The sequence below is a fragment of the Apis laboriosa genome, unplaced genomic scaffold, assembly GCF_014066325.1.
Source record: "Apis laboriosa isolate Shangri-la unplaced genomic scaffold, ASM1406632v1 scaffold64_cov150, whole genome shotgun sequence".
Taxonomy (NCBI): Eukaryota; Metazoa; Arthropoda; class Insecta; order Hymenoptera; family Apidae; genus Apis; species Apis laboriosa.
The window spans coordinates 2203827-2221157 of NW_025224011.1; the positions used below are offsets into that span (position 1 = coordinate 2203827).

Here is a 17331-nt window from a genome sequence, read left to right on the forward strand (position 1 = left end):
TACGTGTCATTTCGTGAGTAAAAGCTGACAGCGTGTAACGTCGCGTTATACGCTTTGGTTCGTCGATGTTGGCAGTGATAATGTAACGATATAATCCACGTCTAAACACTGAAGTCAGAATATTTGAAGAAGATTCCGTTCGAATTTAAAATTATTATACAGGAAAACGAAATACTTGAAATACTAGATCGGACATCTTCGTCGAAAGTACTCTTCAATGTAGAGATTGTTTCGCGGTAACAATTGTGTATTATTTATAATTAAAACTCTCTCTCCAATAACGATAATTATTATTATTAATTATTAATAATTGTTGTTATATTCATTTATCGAGATAATGGCATGTATTTTCAAGCGAAAATCATTATTTATCGCGAAAGGTAGTAGCTCTACTAATTAAGATTAGCAATTTCAGACACGATGTTGCGTTTTCAAGCGCTTAAACGCTCAAATCATTGATTCATTCACGAGAGCGACGCTCTGTGGCCCTGAGAAGGAAAGGCAGATCAGACCAGATTGTTTGAAGTAGATTTTGTATCCGGCTGTTTGTACTTAGGCGACGAGGAGCTCTTGACGAAGAGAGCGGGCGAGTGTATCCTGCCTGGAGAGTGTCCAGATCCATGCGTTTGCAACGGAGCAACCGTCGATTGTTCGAACAAGAAGCTCACTTCCATACCGAAGGAATTGCCTATTTATACGTCCACCCTGTGAGTAACTCTTTTATTCCTCTAAATTATATAACATTCTTTTGTAATCCATACAACTAACGGTTAAAGAATCCTAATTCAAACTACTATTTCCATTTACCATTTAAATCTCAATTTCTTTAGATCGATTGAAAAAAAATATATATTTAAAAAACTCGTTTCCCCGAAAATTGAATAACCAAATTGCCAACGCATAGCTTTCTAATCTAATCCAATTAATTATTATAATATTAATTAAAAGAATTAAGCGATTCGACTGTTCGCGATCATCTAACTATATCAATCGAGCGTTTTAACAAAGGATATCAGATATCATCGGATTAGAAAGAAAGAAAGGATCGATCTGGCCAGTCGATCGTGACGAATCGGAGGCCGGTTCGCAGACCCCTTCGTTTTCTCGTTGGCGCGAGAAAATTAATTCAAACGGCCGACAAGATAATTATCTGATCAAAAGTCCGGCCCGTACGATCGGGGGAGTCCAACAATGAATCGTCGAGCTATTATTCGAAATAAATTATTCGAGCTCGTTTAATGGATCGACGCCCTATAGCGCGATTAATTGCTCCGCTCGAGTGTCGGCCGGCAAAGATAGACTTCTAACTTTCTCGTCTCCTTTCTTCGGCCAGGCTGTTGGCCAACAATGAGCTGGATAAGATCAAAGCTGATGGCCTGTTCGAGAAGTTGCCCGAGTTGCAGCATTTGGACCTTAGGAAGAACAAAATATCGCGCATCGAGGCGTCCTCGTTTCAGGGCGCTCACAAGCTGACCGATTTGTAAGTTTTTTTTTTTTTATTTTTATCTTCCTCCATTTTAGTCGAGAAGTTTTATTATGTTGAAGTTCGATGATTACGCGTTTTCGAAAAATTTAATTTCGTGGAATAAAAGATTGTTCGAAGGGGATGGAAATTCTTTGAAATTAAATAACAGTTTAAGGGTGGTTTAATGGTATTTTGATTTATCGAGGAAATTTTGGTATAAATTAAACAAGTAATTCGAATCTAATTTTACCTTAAGTTTTAGCTTCTTGTAATTTTCAAAGTAATTTATTATTACTTTCCATTTAAATTTATTATCACTTAATTAGAAACTTGAAAGTTTAGAACATTCTAAGAGGAAATTACCGTACTCTCTGTGTACAATAATCCAATTTTCATTTGAAAATTAATTAATTGAACGCGGGTGATAGAATATCTTAATTCGTTAGAAAACAAAATTTACAAAGAATGTTACAAAACAGAATAAAGCGTTTAATAATTCAAAATACTTTAATTCCACGATGTAATTTAATTTGTCATCGAATTGTTGTTCGTTTTCTTCTTTTTTTTCTTTTTTTTTTTTTTTTGTTTTTCCTTCTCCCGAAACGTTTCTCTAGACGAGAAAGTTTCGAATAACGGGGGTCTGTATTCAGACGAGTCGAGATTACTTGCGTTATTTGTGCCTAACTCGATCGGGACTTTGAAACGAGCTTTAACGAAGCAGAATAGGATTTAATTTTCAAAGGCAATTAACGGGACAATGGGTCGATTAATTAGATAGCCGGAGGGGCGGAGGGCGGGATGTTACTCCCGTGTGTACTTTAGTACGGGCGAGTGCGGGGTATGAATCGAAATGACGTGTACCCCCTGAGGAGAATCGAATCAAACGATAAACATTTTCATTTGAATCGAAGGAAAAAAATATACTTTAAATTATCTTCACGAAAAAAAGATATATATATATATATACGAAAATTCTTTCTTTTCTCTTCTTCATTTTAACTCTTATCCTTCTTTTCCAAATTAATTCTCTCCTCTATTAGGCGAAGAAAAATTTCCAAAGAATGTGTAAATTTTTTTTCTTGAAAGAAAATTTCATACCACCAAACGAACAAAATTGGAGGGAAAAAATTATCTTGAGGAAGAATAATAATTTTCCAGCGTTTCGATTATTCCATCTTTCTCGAAGTCGTTTATTTTATTGAAAAAAAAAAGGATAGGAATAACGCACAATAATAATTTCTGTGCAAATTTTCAACGTACGTTCAATCACGAGCAGAATCGATTCCCAAAGTCTCCCCTTAGAGAAGAGAGACCCTTTTTTTTTTCTCTTTTTCTCTTTAATATTTCGTAACCATACGCCTTGTACTCGTTGTATCTCTCCCGATGCAATAACGAGCTCTCGTTTCGTAGATTGTTGTCGGAGAACAGGCTGAGGGAGGTTCACAACAAGATGTTCACCGGGCTGACGAATCTTAAGACCCTGTGAGTAGAAACTTTTATGTCTCTTCATAAAACGGTATTCATACGCTGTATATATATAAATATACATATATATTCGAAACGTGATTTTCACAGGAACCTGCACGGGAATGCCATAACCTGCGTTATGCAAGGCTCGTTCGACGGATTGACGCATATACGCACCATGTGAGTATACCGTATAACGACACCGTTATATCTCTTTTTTAAACTAGACTCCTTTCCTTTAAACGCGAAATCGATTCTCTCGGGCGAATGTGAAATTGTTTATTGAATTTCGCCTTCGAAATAATATTGCACGCTCAAACTGCTTGTCGGAATTTATCGAAATTGGTAGATATTATTGACTCGTTCCACTTATTCTGAATATGCTCGAGTGGAAAAAAAGTATTTTTGCGTAATACAGATATGATGGAAAATATGAAAATTGTTTCGAGTAGTAAGAAAATTTAAACGGGAAATTCTACTTTTTGATTCTTTTCAAATCAAATCGAACTATCAATCTTTGATTTCCCTATAAGATTATCAAATTTTGAATTTACCCGTTCGAGTAAAAGTTATTAGCAATTGTAAGAACAATGAACGCGACGAATAAAATAATATAAAGTCTGAAAACCCTCTGCTCTCTTCGCTTAAAGAATTATTTTATTCCTTATAATAGGGAGGGAAAAATCGTGCAAAGGAAAGAATTTCTTTAGCGGAGAAAAATGAAAATCATCGTCGTGGAATAATTACTATATATATATATATATTATTAAAACATAATCTTGATTCGACGTAATAATTACGTTGCAGAGAATCGAGTGAAAACGAATCGGTGGGATATGATCGAGAAGTTCATACGTACGTATTTAATTATCGTTGAACGGTGTAACGAAGTTAATTTATAATTAATCGTTTTAACGGCTCGTACCGATACACCGGTAGAAACGATTTCGAAAGTAAAATACGAGAATCAATAATCATAACGTTTCTCGTACGAGAGAGAGAGAGAGAGAGAGAGTAACGCGTTCGCCGTATTAAAACGCGAATATTTAATCGGATTAGTATTATAGAATGATTATATGAATTACGGTTCATCAATATTAACGAGACAACGATATGGATTCATTAATTATTACGTGTATGTGCGTAGCAGCGCGGTATTTCCATTCCGCAGTTGACATTCCCGCCTCTCCGTAAAATATATTTCGTGCTTACGCGCGCATAATTAATAGCAGCCTAATAAATTGCTTCGCATTTTCAGCAACATGCAAGGCAATCCTTTGTCGTGTAATTGTCATCTCGCGTGGTTCGCCGGATGGTTGAGAAAACGCGAAACGCCGTTGTCAGGCGTCGTTGGACACTGCCACGACCCACCAAGATTGAAAGATGCGATCGTCAAAGATATCCCCCATCACGAGTTCAAATGCAACAGTGAGTTTGCAACTTTTTTCCTATTTTTTTTCTTTTAGTATCCTTTTTTCGTTCGTAAATTAAATTTTTCCCCCCCATAACTTGATGTTTTATAAAAGAAAGAAAAAATTTTTATCAGGAATCATCTATCGCTGGACAGGTGTAAAATATTTTCTGTATTAAATTATATTTCAATACTTTGAATTTTTTAAATAGTTTCTCCAAGTGATTATTAGCAATATTTGGAAACGATACCTTTTGAACCAAGATCCTTCATAACTATATAAACTTAGTTACTTTAAGTTGAATTTTAATTTTAATTTTTTCAACTTATCTTTTCCAATAATTAAATTAAAAATCAACGAGTTTAAATTCTTATAATCCTGAAATTTCCCGGTCCTATTCCGTTTCTCCTTCGTTCTCACGATCTTCACACTTTTGATCGGCGCACGAATTTGAGATTAACGATCGATCGTTTGCTTTACGAACCGCAGACGACAGCGTGGGTTGCCTAGGAGACGATTACTGTCCACCCCAATGTAATTGCGCCGGCTCGGTGGTGAGATGTTCGAGATCTCAGCTTACGGAGATACCACGTGGGATTCCGCCGGAAACCACCGAACTGTATTTGGACGTGAACGACATCAAGACGATCCAGCCAGAGAGGCTGAACCACCTGAGGATTCTCACTAGATTGTAAATAAAATACACGTGTGACGACACGTTTTCCCGAAATGGGGAAAAAGAAAGATTTTAACATTTCGACCCCTTTCTTCTTTTTTCAGGGATCTGAGCAACAATCAGATCGGGATGCTGTCCAACGATACCTTCAGAAATCTCACCAAATTGTCCCACTTGTAAGTAAGAGAAGTTTAGATTTTCTTCATTTGATATTTTATTCTAAAAATTAAAAATTTCTTTCTCGAGAAATGGACCATATTTTTAAAAAAAAAAATTCGACATTATCCTATTCAATTTTGCACAGATCGTCTTCTTTAGTATAATAAGATCGATCGTTTTGATGAAACTGTTATTTTTATTTAAGAATGTTGTATCGTTGATCAATATAGTTTAACTCGTTTTAAAAAGACATTCGATCCATTTCTCTCTCAAATTTATCATCCAAGTTGAAATATTAACTCACAATTTCGACGAATTTCCAGAATTATCAGCTACAATAAGTTACAATGTGTCCAACGTAACGCTCTGGCCGGCTTGAAATCGCTGCGGATAATGTGAGTCTCGAATCGCAATAATTCTCGAACAATAGCTAGATTTATACCGTTCCTTTTATACATTTCGACATCGAGATTTCATAAATCATCGGGGAAGGAATGTGAAAATGATTCACAATAAAGTTGGTGTGGATCATTTTTCTGGACGAAAGCGTTCCGCTACCTTCCAATATGCTTTCCATTATGAATTAGATGGGGAAATTAACAATCGTTAATGGGACGCGCATTAAGTTTTCGATAATGAAATAAACAAAAGCGTGTACGAAACGATGTGGTCACACAATTTATCGATCACGATCGTCACAATGATTTATCGTCGCACGTTTATTGCGTTATTTGCGTTATTAATTTCTTGATGCGGGTAATTTGAGGAACGATCGTTCTTTATCATCGTAATTATTATAATTAATTCGTCGAATCATTGTACACGTTGAACTACGAGGAGAAACGATTTATCGGGGATCGACGTTGCTAGGTTCATTGGAAATTATTACTGATTTCGAAAGAGGATGGGGGGAGGGCGGATTTATCGTATTAGCAAATAATCATTTGGTCACCAGTTACGAATTCTATGATAATACCGGTTTAATAATATCGGTTTTATTAATTGATAATGATTGTATTGAATTGTATTGCATTTAACGAATATGTAACGAGATGGACGGTAAGATATGACAACAATTCAAAACTTTCTGTTAATCTCTGGCAATGGTACGCCAAATTGTACGTGTATAATTTTGGTATTGAAAAAGCAAATTATTCGATTTTATCTTAATTTCCATACGAATTTAACCGCTCGTTAGCAGTTATATTTTCGCTGTAAAAACACGCAATAAGACAAAACGTTTTATTGGTACGCATCCAATAAAGAATATTCAAATTTCCATCAAAAGGGAATTATCTGTATGTACGATTTTAACGTCGTTTTAAAATAAAATTAACGTCAGGGCATTAGCAGTTGGAATATTCACGTTGTAAAATTAACATAACAGAACAAAAACCATTTATTCTCTCGCGAAATGTTCCGATATAATCAAATTTTCTTTTAAAAACCAAATTACACGAATTTAACGTTTTTTAACAACCTTAATGCCTTTGGTTTAATATATTTAATTTTATCGAAGGCATCTATTGTATTAAAGTAATTGGAAAAGAAAAAAATATGAAACCCATTCGAAATTAATTTAATAAAAATTCTCTACGATAATAATTCCAATAATTTCAATAAATCTAAATACATAATAAATAAATATAATCAGAGAATTATAAAGTCTCGCCTCGACAACTCTGATAATTCTCGTGATAAAAATAAAAAGTCTTTCACAAATCCTATATTGATACGCTTATTAAAAACTCAATTTTATCTTAAATAAAAATACATTTACATAATTTTGAGAATACATACACAATTTTTCGACCCGTCATTATCTATTATAACTATTTCCCTTCGTTCCCCGAATCACCGTTAAATCTTTTTATCTCACCTTTTATATAAAAATAAACCATCACAAAATTAATTTAAAAGGATAGAAACTTTTACCACCGGTCCAATAACGATCATTTAAAATCCAGGTCTCTGCACGGTAACGACATATCGGTGATCCCGGAGGGGGCGTTCGAGGATCTTCAATCTATAACCCACCTGTGAGTACACCCTCCCTCGCGAAAGCGAACGCATTGCTTTCCTGAGACTGTCGATAACTCACCAATCCTGTATGTACGCCTGTTTACAGCGCTCTTGGGTCCAACCCGCTCTACTGCGACTGCAGCATGCGATGGTTGGCCGAATGGGTGAAAAAGGATTACGTGGAGGCAGGTATAGCGAGATGTATGGAGCCTCCAGCGATGAGGGACAAGCTGTTGCTCACGACACCTGCGACCGCATTCCAATGCAAAAGTATGTATTTCCTTCGACAGATATCGCGATCGTGGCGAAAGTGGCCAGCTGCTGGGATCAGGTTCTCTTCCAGCAATTGATTCGAACCGCGAATTCTATATACGCGTGTATATATTTGCTACGTCGAAGATCAATTGATAGCGTCGATCAGTTTATAGCTAAAGGCTGGTTTTCTAAATAGGATGGAATTTACTTTATTCCTTTTGATAAATCACTTTATAATTTTTTTTTATTATGTTTAAAATAGTTATCATTGCTATTCCAGTATTCAGAATAAATACATCACTTCCGGAATAATTTTATTAAAATTTAATTATCTTCGTATTTCAATTCAAGAAATTACTTGAAAAATTATATTTCGCTCAAGGATAAAGAGATATTTGAGATAATCGAGAGAAGGAAAAAATCAGTTTCCAAGATTTTGGAAAAAGCCTGATCAATTGAAAAATATGGAAGGATGAATTTTTGATCAGCAGGCCGCTATCGACCCAACGATCGGCGAAAATGTATCGCACGTGCATATGTTTTTGATTTCTCATTGGTCTGGTGAATCAGTCTTGTTTAGTTCATGGTTTTTTGGCCCGTTGTCACAATGGGGTACTAAAATTGCTCATTAATCGTAGACCTTTCTTCCGCGCAGCCAACCAACAGCCAGCCGAGGTCTTGGCCAAGTGCGACCTGTGCTACACCTCGCCATGCCAGAACGGAGGATTTTGCGAGGCGCTCCCGGACCGGAAGTTCCGTTGCAAATGCGCGCCAGGATATCATGGGGACAGGTGTGAACATAAAATTGACGCGTGCTATGGAAATCCTTGCGGGAACACCGGAACTTGTAAAGTATTGGAAGAAGGAAGATTCAGGTATCAAACGTCTTGACTAATATAACGTAGAGAATATTTTTGGCCAGCTCGTTCGGGTCTAATTTATATGTGCTCGTTCAGTGGTGCCCGTAGAGATCGAGATCCGCGATGAATTCTAATCGAATTTGTATTTATTCTTCTCCTTTTCTTTTTCTTTTTTTTTAATAATTCTTTTTCTTTTTCGTTTTATTCTATTTTATCTGTTATTCATCCATTTAATTGTTATCGAAGATAGAAATTTAAGTTTTACGTGTATATTTCGTGAAGATTTTGGAAAAAAAAAAATTTTGATTTCTTTTTTCTGGAGATTTATTTATTTACGAAATGTAATGTAGTTGGAATTAGAATTCCGCGGATATCGAATCAGATATATATATATAAATCTGTGCATTTGCTGTAGCTCGATTGATTTCTTTCAAACCTTCTGCGTACGGAAGGCAGTAGTGTTGGTCAGAGATAAGGTAGACGTGCACGAAAAAAAGTATTTGGCGAGACAATAGTATTGAATATCTATCGTAGCTGTATTGCATCGATCGTGAAAATATTCGTGTCGCTGAAATAGACAAAGCTATTTGACGAAAGTTATTTCATTGTTTGGTAGTATGAGTCGATGATTATGAACCTCCAACCTACTAGGTTCATACTTTTTCCTTTTTTTCTTTTTTTTTTTTTTTTTTTAATTTACAAACATGCATTGGAAGAGTTAATATTGTTGCGCGTTGATGTATATTCCGAAATATACATAGGGGGAAGCGTATTTGCATTGTAAAAGCGCTGTTTAACGTATATAAGTAGAGTATGAAATGTAGTTTCAGTAGCAGTAAATTGCACGTACAAAAAGCGTGCACTGTTTTATGAATAAATAAAACGGGACCTCTGCACGTGAGCCCCGAACAGTACAACGTACACGTAACGATCTATCGACGAAGCGAATTATAATTCGATAATCCTTTCCTCGAAAAGCAATAATCGAACATTACTTAATCCCCTCCAAAAAATATCCCTATTAAAATATCAAAACCAACATCGATTCTATAATATTACCTTCTTTTTCTAAATTAATCTAATATTTACATCCACTGAATTAAAAACGATCATTTCTTCTGCGATCTCTAAAAAAAAAAAATATACTTTTTTTAATATTTCGATAATAAAAGTAATTCAAAGTTAAAGTAAAAATTGTGAAATCGGAAATTATGAGCGAGATTCAAATATACGTTCGAGGACACATTCGTCGACACAGGTCGGTTGCGCGTAACGTGAGATCGATTGGCGGATATACCGCGATCGAAGGTCATGGTCAATGTCTCGATTGACGATCAGTCGGTGTGCGACAGTTGCGACTGCGCCCCCGGGTACAAGGGACTTCGATGCGAGAACAACGTCGACGACTGCGAGGACAACAAGTGCTCGAATAACTCAACCTGCGTCGACCTCGTACAAGCCTACAGATGCGAGTGCGCCCCAGGATTCATGGGCGAGTACTGCGAGGAGAAGATACCCTTTTGCACAAAAGGGCACGACCCCTGCGAGAACGGGGGCCGGTGCGTCGACCACGGGACCCACTATAGCTGCGAATGCCCAATCGGCTTCACCGGCCTTAATTGCTCCACCAACCTGGATGACTGCGTTGATCATATGTGCCAGGTACGTATCTTCTCTTTTCCCAACTAACTATTCGGACGATAATTTGAAGATTCTTTTCAGAACGGTGCTACTTGCATCGACGGCATAAACAATTACGAATGTAAGTGCGCGGCGGATTATACAGGGAGATATTGCGAGGCCGCACCATCGACAGTCATGCTCTACCCGCAGACTAGTCCGTGCGCGCATCATGACTGTCAGCACGGTGCATGCTTCCAACCTGCTCCCGCTTCCGCCGCGGACTACCTTTGCCAGTGCCACCCCGGCTACACCGGTGAGTAACTTAACTAGTTTTCCACTTTTCTCTTCATTCCGATCAAAAGAGTATAGAGTGAATATAATACTCGTTCCTTACAATCCTATCCTAATCGTATTATTAAAAATAAAAATAAGTTAGATAGAAACTCGTAAATATTAAAATATAGAATTAAGAAAAGAAAAAATAAAAGATCGATAAGGGGATGAGTAGGGAACGATATCGAAAAGTTGTGTGTATATACGAAAATATATATATATATATATATAGAGTTGAAAAAATGGGATTAAAGGAAAACGATGCGAGTACCTGACGAGTTTGAGCTTCGTGGACAACAGCTCGCTGGTCGAGCTGGAGCCGCTACGCACGAGGCCTGAGGCGAACGTGACCATCGTGTTCACGACCACGCAGGAAAACGGGGTTCTCCTCTACAACGGTCAGAACGGCGATCACATCGCCGTCGAATTGTTCAACGGCCGCGTAAGGGTCTCGTACGACGTTGGCAATTATCCAACCTCGACGATGTACAGTTACGAAATGGTCGCCGATGGTAAACCTCACGTGGCCGAGCTTCTCGCGATCAAAAAGAATTTCACGATGAGGGTCGACAATGGAGCGGCTAGGAGCATTATCAACGAGGGTCCTAAGGAATATCTGAAACTCGTCGCGCCCATGTACGTTGGCGGCGTCGCGCCGGAAGTCGCCAACGTCGCGTTTACCGAGTTTCATCTGCGGAACATCACCAGCTTTCAAGGTGAGATCTTATATTATATTATATATCGATTGGAGAGGATACTTTATTTAATGTAAAGATATAAATTTAACTTGTTTTTTAATAACAATATAATGTGGAGGAGTCACGAAAAATAAATAAAATTCGATACGCGTGTATTTTCTTTTCCACTTGGAATTTTCACGCGTGAGAATAAATTAAAAAATACTTCGTTGAAATCGTTTCTTCGTTTTATCTTTCGACATCTCGATTGATTGTCACGATATAGGTTTTCATAGTATTTAAAACGATGGATTATGAATGATTTTTTGGAATTTGGGATGATTCCAGTAAGTGACAAGGAAGAAGATAGTAAACGATTAAAAATTAACCTTCTCTTTATTATACTTTCTGAAAGTCGTATCGAGATAAATTAAAAGATCAAAATTACTATCTTCCAAGTTGTAGCTTCTTAAAATTTTCCTAATTTTAATGAAATTTAATCGAGTTAAAATAATTTAACTATTTTGATACGACGTTAAAACGTAATTTAAAAGCTCGTTTAATCAATCACGCGAACAATTTCCTTTCCTCTCTCTCTCTCCTCAAGGCTGCATCTCGGAGATGTGGATCAATCACAAGTTGGTAGACTTCAGCAATGCAGCGAAGATGCATCGCGTAACTCCCGGCTGCATGTCAAACGAGGAAGAAGCTGACGAGGCACGGGACGTCGTGGAAGCGGAAGGAATTATGGGCAGCAGCAACGAGGAATCATTGCCACAAGAGGGGATGGCTCACGAGCATTCCGGTACGAATCCACTCACTTATTCATCCAGTATCGAATAATATTCACACGGCATGATATATCGCGTGATGTAATATCGAATCTCCACCTCTATTCGAGATAATAATAATTCCGATCGATATTAAAAGAAACGGCGTGCCCATTTGACATACGTTCACTTTCGTTGCAGACATCGTTATGACGGGACCTGGCACGATAATTTCCGATCCGTGCACGGGACACGAGTGCAGAAAGGGGTCGCAGTGCGTGCCATCGCCGATCGGAAATGGATACACGTGCCGGTGTCAAACTGGGTGGCAAGGACGGTATTGTGAGAAAGGTACGAAGATTCATGGTGTACTTGTAGGAATTTTCTTTTTTTAATAACAAATAAACGGAAACGAGTAATTACACAGTGTGATTTAAATCAAGAAGGTATTTTAAGAGGAAGAAGTTAGAAAAATTTAATATAGCTGTCGAAATAAGAAATTTTATGTATCTCTGTTGCAGCACCGACGTGTCGCAAGGAGCACACCAGGGAGTATTATAGCGAGAACGGATGTCGGAGTCGACGACCAGTAAAACTTGCCAAGTGTTGGGGTAGTTGTGGCAACTCTTGCTGTCTGCCGAGGAAAACGAAACGGCGCAAGGTACGATTACGTCAAGTACTCGTCTCTCAACATTTTCAATAATAGAATAAATAAATAACCCTTTCATAATCGAAATCGAATGGAGCAATCTTCTCCTGCAAATTTTCACCTTAACTTTATCTTAAAAATAAAAATAAAAAAATAATAATAATCGAACGTCTGGAATGTACGACAGGTACGATTGATCTGCGCCGACGGGATGCGGTACACGAAGGACGTCGATCTGGTGCGCAAATGCACGTGCACCCGGAAATGCTACTAGCCAGGACCGAAACACGCCGAGCGCCACAGGTGTTCCATAAATAAGCGTCGAGACGTATCGAGACCGAGAGGAAACCCCCGAGAACCGTTCAGACAGTGCCCCAATTCGAACTTTCTACGCGCACGGGTGATGTGGCGAGAGTCGATCGCGGATCCGTGGATACGAATCTTCCTCGGCGCGTCCTCGTCGAACGCGTGACGAAAGTCTAAGGGGGCCGCGGGACTGCCAGGCCTGAATGAAAAAAAGAAAAAAAAATAAAGAAAAAAGAAAATAATTAACGAAAAAGATGGACACATACACACACACACTCGCAAAAAGAAGAAGAAGAAGAAGAAGAAGAAGAAATAAAACAGCACACAGCCGGCTCAGTGTGATATTATTATTCGAAACGTGGAAGAAAGATATTATATTATGTGCGCGCGTTAGGATCGATGGAACTAAAGAATATTTGGGGAGGAGGATAAAACGGTATCGACGCATACGGGGCTAGATATTATTGTATTAATCGACGTATGCTCGACGATCGGAGAGTGGAAAATTGATTGGAGAGAACACGGACCGACACGAAACGTGTTCCCAACATTGTTCCCTTCAATACCACGCGCATGAATCGTTCGCTCAGTGTGAAATAGATCTAATGGATTACGATTGGTAGTTGGGTGGTAGTGGATGAAGTTGAGGTACGATCAATTTTTTTGTAACGAATTTCACGCTTAACGATTATCGATCTCTCAGAGAATTCCTCCTTCTCCTTCGACCCAGCCGATTCGTCGAAAGGGGAGGGGAATTTTTTATTATTAGCTCGATGATAATAAATAATAACGGTGAACAATTTTCGAAATGATGATCGTCTAGGGGAACGTTGTTGTTAACCTAAATTCTCAACCTTGTACGTTGTCATTGTCGCGCAAGCTTCGGTTTCTCGATGATAAACGAGGATTTGAGAGATCTGAGAGATCGAAATTTCCGCGATTCGAAATTTCACAGTTTCCATCCGGGAATCTGATGATAGCGGATGAAAGCTTTAGGCTTTTAGAAGCGTGCTGAGCTTCGCGCAACTATTTTCCGAATCCTGACTATTTGTAATTGTAACTAAATGGGCGCAAATCGGCGAGATACGAATGAAAGAGATTAGAAAGGAACGAGCAGCATGTGTAAAAGACAGTCGCTAAGTTAAGTATTAAAGACACACGGTGTAACCGAGTTTTCGTGTTTCTTTCAACAAAATTTTCCCCAATTTAATCGTGAAAACTCGACGGATTGTTAGGTCTATTGTCCTCTGAGTAAACGTTTGTAACAAATACAAGTTCTCGAACAGGCAGTTGTGCAAAATGATGATCGGTATCTGGCATAATATAACGACACATGCATACACACACACACACACACACACACACACACACACACACACACACACACATGTATACGTACACGAGCAAACATCGAATGATCAATCGAAAATGGTCAATCAAACAGACAATTTCCATCATTTCGATTCCGTTTCGTTTCGTTACTATCTATTTTAATTATCTCTAATTATCGTTTAAGCTTACTATTTCTACGAAGAGTTAACCTCTCGATATTTAGTAATGGGATAATTTAACGCAGAAAAACAGTATATGTAAAAAAAAAAAAGCGTATCGCGTGTTTCTTGCCTCCTTTATTATTAATTTCGTTGCAAAATTGGCGATTATCGATAAAATTGCGAACATTAACAGGTTCTATACGATTTTCTATCGAACAAAAATTAATAATAATAATAAAAAAAAAAAAGAGCAGCTTCGAGGTAAATTCTAAAAAAAAAAATCTGTAAATAAATCTAAAATGGTTCCCTCTCGCGACGCATAATAAAAGGCAAGAAACGATCAAGGGTGATCGAAAGGTGATCTCTCGAAGCGAGAGACGAAAAAGCGACTCGAGGAGCCTCGATTCTTTCATTCCACGGCCTAAGGTACTGTTCTTCGAGGTTCTATCGTGCGAATCGCACCATCTAGGTGTCTAGGTTTGAAAGGGGAAACAGGTCGAGAGATTGGGCGGCCATTTGTAGAAACGACGAATTTTTTAGATGGAAGCGTAATTAATTAAAAGTGATTCTCGGGGACAATCCCATTGATGCCCGAGGAAAGAGGAACGCGTAATTATTTTTGTATGAGCGGATTATTTAAATGATCGAGCGTCGACGACGACGACGATGATTTTTAGCGAATGTTTTTTCATCGGGGTGGCGTGATTCGTTCGAAACTAACTTAAGTCCCTCTTAATGTTTCCCTTATATTTAAAAAAAAAAAAAAAAAAAAAAAAAAATGTGTACCTACTCTGCGGATAACTGTATTACATCTTCCACTGCCAGTATTTAAGTCGTGTATAATTTATTCGTCGTCACGAACGATCTGGCGCTAGATCATTCGCCGGATTTATTCTTTATCGATCGATTGTTCTTATCGCACTTTCCAGACACCACGAGTCTCGCGATTTATTCGAGGCAAACGAATTTTCTACAATATGCATGATCGAGCCCTTTGCACTTTCATTCTTCGCGTGAAATCACAATTTTTCTTTAATGCTGTTGAACTTAATTTTCAATTTGTTCTGTCCCGTATCTTTTTATGATATTTTTCTCTTGTCTCTTTTCTTTTTTTCTTTCCATTAGCGTTGTTGAAATTATTGGCAAAAGAACAAGAAATAACAATAAGAAAAGTGCAAAGAGTTAAGTCGATCGGGTTAAATCGACAAAATACTCAGCAGTACAGTGTTCAGCGTTTTTCCAACCCTTTCGGTACGAGCGATTTATTTCCGAGGAACGAGAGATCGATGCCTGAAGAAAGGCGAACGAGTCGAATCTTGACGTTGAATAATTTAACGGATTTTTTTCCCCTTTAGATTTTTATATTTAAACCATTTTTGTAACCATTTTTGTATTTTGTAAGGATTAATTAAGTTTAATATATGAAATTGTATTTAACGTTGCACGATGTTACGTGTAATTCTCTACGTTTATAATATAAGTATAATAATATGAATTTTTGTAGAAAGTGTAAAATGAGCGAGTATTTATGAAGAAAAAAAAAAAATAATAATAATAATATATCGAGAAGGTTTCAATTATCGATTATGAACGAAATTCGTACCGAAAGGGGACCAACGAGAAGAAAAATATTTCTTATTATATTTAGATTAGATCTATAATATAGTCATTTCTTCCTTTCCCACACGACGATTCTACAAGTATCTTTATTTTATTTTTATTATCAATCGTTGTATGTAGCATCATCGATGCGATGATATTTGTAATAATTTGCGTAATTTCACTTTTATATGCATTCTTCGCGATCGAAGATTATTTTATTATCATCGTGTACCCCTTTTCTTTCGAGTGGAAGCATCGAGAAAGCGGAAACGAGACGAAAAGCATTATATCGTAGCACCTTATATCGTCACTTATTGTTATTGATTTTTCTCCTTGTAAAGGAAAAATGATACAGATAAGTGTACCATAGCGTATTTTCTACTAGTTCATAATTATTAACATTAATATAAGTTGGCTATCGCGTTGCGTTTCGAAATTAATTAATTTCTTTCCCATATTATAAATTTTATAAACTGAACATTGTTGGTGTTATTAACGCGTTGCTCGTTAGACGAAAATTTAATATATTTGCAAATTATTTATTTTCTTCTTCTTAATACGAACTCTTTCTCAATCGAATATCATAGATAAGAATTTTCAGAGAATAAAAAATTTTTTCTTTCTCTTAAATTGTAATAATATTTGAATGCCACGAGCAACGTGTCGAATTGAATACTTGTGAAATGAAATTGAAAACAGGATAAGCACACGTGATTGAAAACTTTCAGAATATTGATGATTATTCCAATAATTATATTATAGAATATACACATGGATATATTCTTGCTTGTTTGAAATATCTTCCATACCGACATAGGGGCTTGATCATCAACTCCATCTTTAGAATGAAAAAACAGTTATGAAAGATAAAGTAGAGCACGTCAGAGAATGGAATAAATACAAAAAAAAATCGTACGGCCAAATTGACTTCAGAATTACGCGAGAATATTTTATTTTTAAAAATGGTCCGGTTAATTTTTTCTTAAATTTTCAAAAAAAAGAAGAAAATTACATATTTCTCTCGTGAAAAAATTAATTCAAAATCAAGATACAACGATATTTATTAAAACTCCTCCAATATTTATTAAAAAGTTTGATAAAATAATCAAAAATTTATAAATTTCAATGAAAGCAGATACCAAACTCCATTTTCGCTCCATCTTCACTTTTCGAGGAAAAAAAATAAAACAAAATTAAAAAAATTCATCCCGAATCATCCAAATATATATCTGTTTTCTTAGATATGATCAAAAATATTGTTATCGATCAAATCATCATCAAATTCTGAAAGCTCGTCGATCTTTCGAAGAAAAAATAAAACTAATTAATCAAACTAACTAAAAAATGGTGAGAGAAACAGGATACAGAAGCCAGGCTGAGACAGAGGACGAGTGTAAAAAACTTATTACCAACACTGCCGATTACACGAAGGAAGTTGCGAGGGCCGTAGTCATTAATGAATCCCGCATTCGACCAAACATAACGTGCGAGTAATTCTCCTTGTAACGAGATTAACGTTCGCGCGCTACGTTTAAACGATAAAGGGGGAGGGAGGGAGGGAG

At 37.0% G+C, this 17331-nt stretch overlaps 1 protein-coding gene across 4 annotated transcripts in view; it reads left to right on the top strand.

The window, feature by feature from the left end:
- The window catches only part of LOC122718568 (protein slit), a 475302-nt gene extending 458753 nt beyond the window's left edge, over positions 1 to 16549 (top strand). For 3 of the 4 annotated variants that reach the window (XM_043943704.1, XM_043943705.1, XM_043943707.1), the window contains exons 13-30: positions 557 to 707; positions 1334 to 1480; positions 2876 to 2947; positions 3041 to 3112; positions 4191 to 4360; positions 4834 to 5035; positions 5125 to 5196; positions 5503 to 5574; positions 7147 to 7218; positions 7308 to 7471; positions 8112 to 8331; positions 9669 to 9978; positions 10039 to 10252; positions 10527 to 10988; positions 11557 to 11754; positions 11921 to 12070; positions 12241 to 12380; positions 12556 to 16549. In XM_043943704.1, coding sequence (XP_043799639.1) covers positions 557 to 707; positions 1334 to 1480; positions 2876 to 2947; positions 3041 to 3112; positions 4191 to 4360; positions 4834 to 5035; positions 5125 to 5196; positions 5503 to 5574; positions 7147 to 7218; positions 7308 to 7471; positions 8112 to 8331; positions 9669 to 9978; positions 10039 to 10252; positions 10527 to 10988; positions 11557 to 11754; positions 11921 to 12070; positions 12241 to 12380; positions 12556 to 12642 — 2975 coding nt within the window. In that variant the 3' untranslated portion in view covers positions 12643 to 16549. Of the gene's footprint in view, positions 1 to 556; positions 708 to 1333; positions 1481 to 2875; positions 2948 to 3040; positions 3113 to 4190; positions 4361 to 4833; positions 5036 to 5124; positions 5197 to 5502; positions 5575 to 7146; positions 7219 to 7307; positions 7472 to 8111; positions 8332 to 9668; positions 9979 to 10038; positions 10253 to 10504; positions 10989 to 11556; positions 11755 to 11920; positions 12071 to 12240; positions 12381 to 12555 lie in introns of those variants that run through there. The other variant, XM_043943706.1, reaches the window with a different exon arrangement.
- The last annotated feature ends 782 nt before the right edge of the window (positions 16550 to 17331 follow it).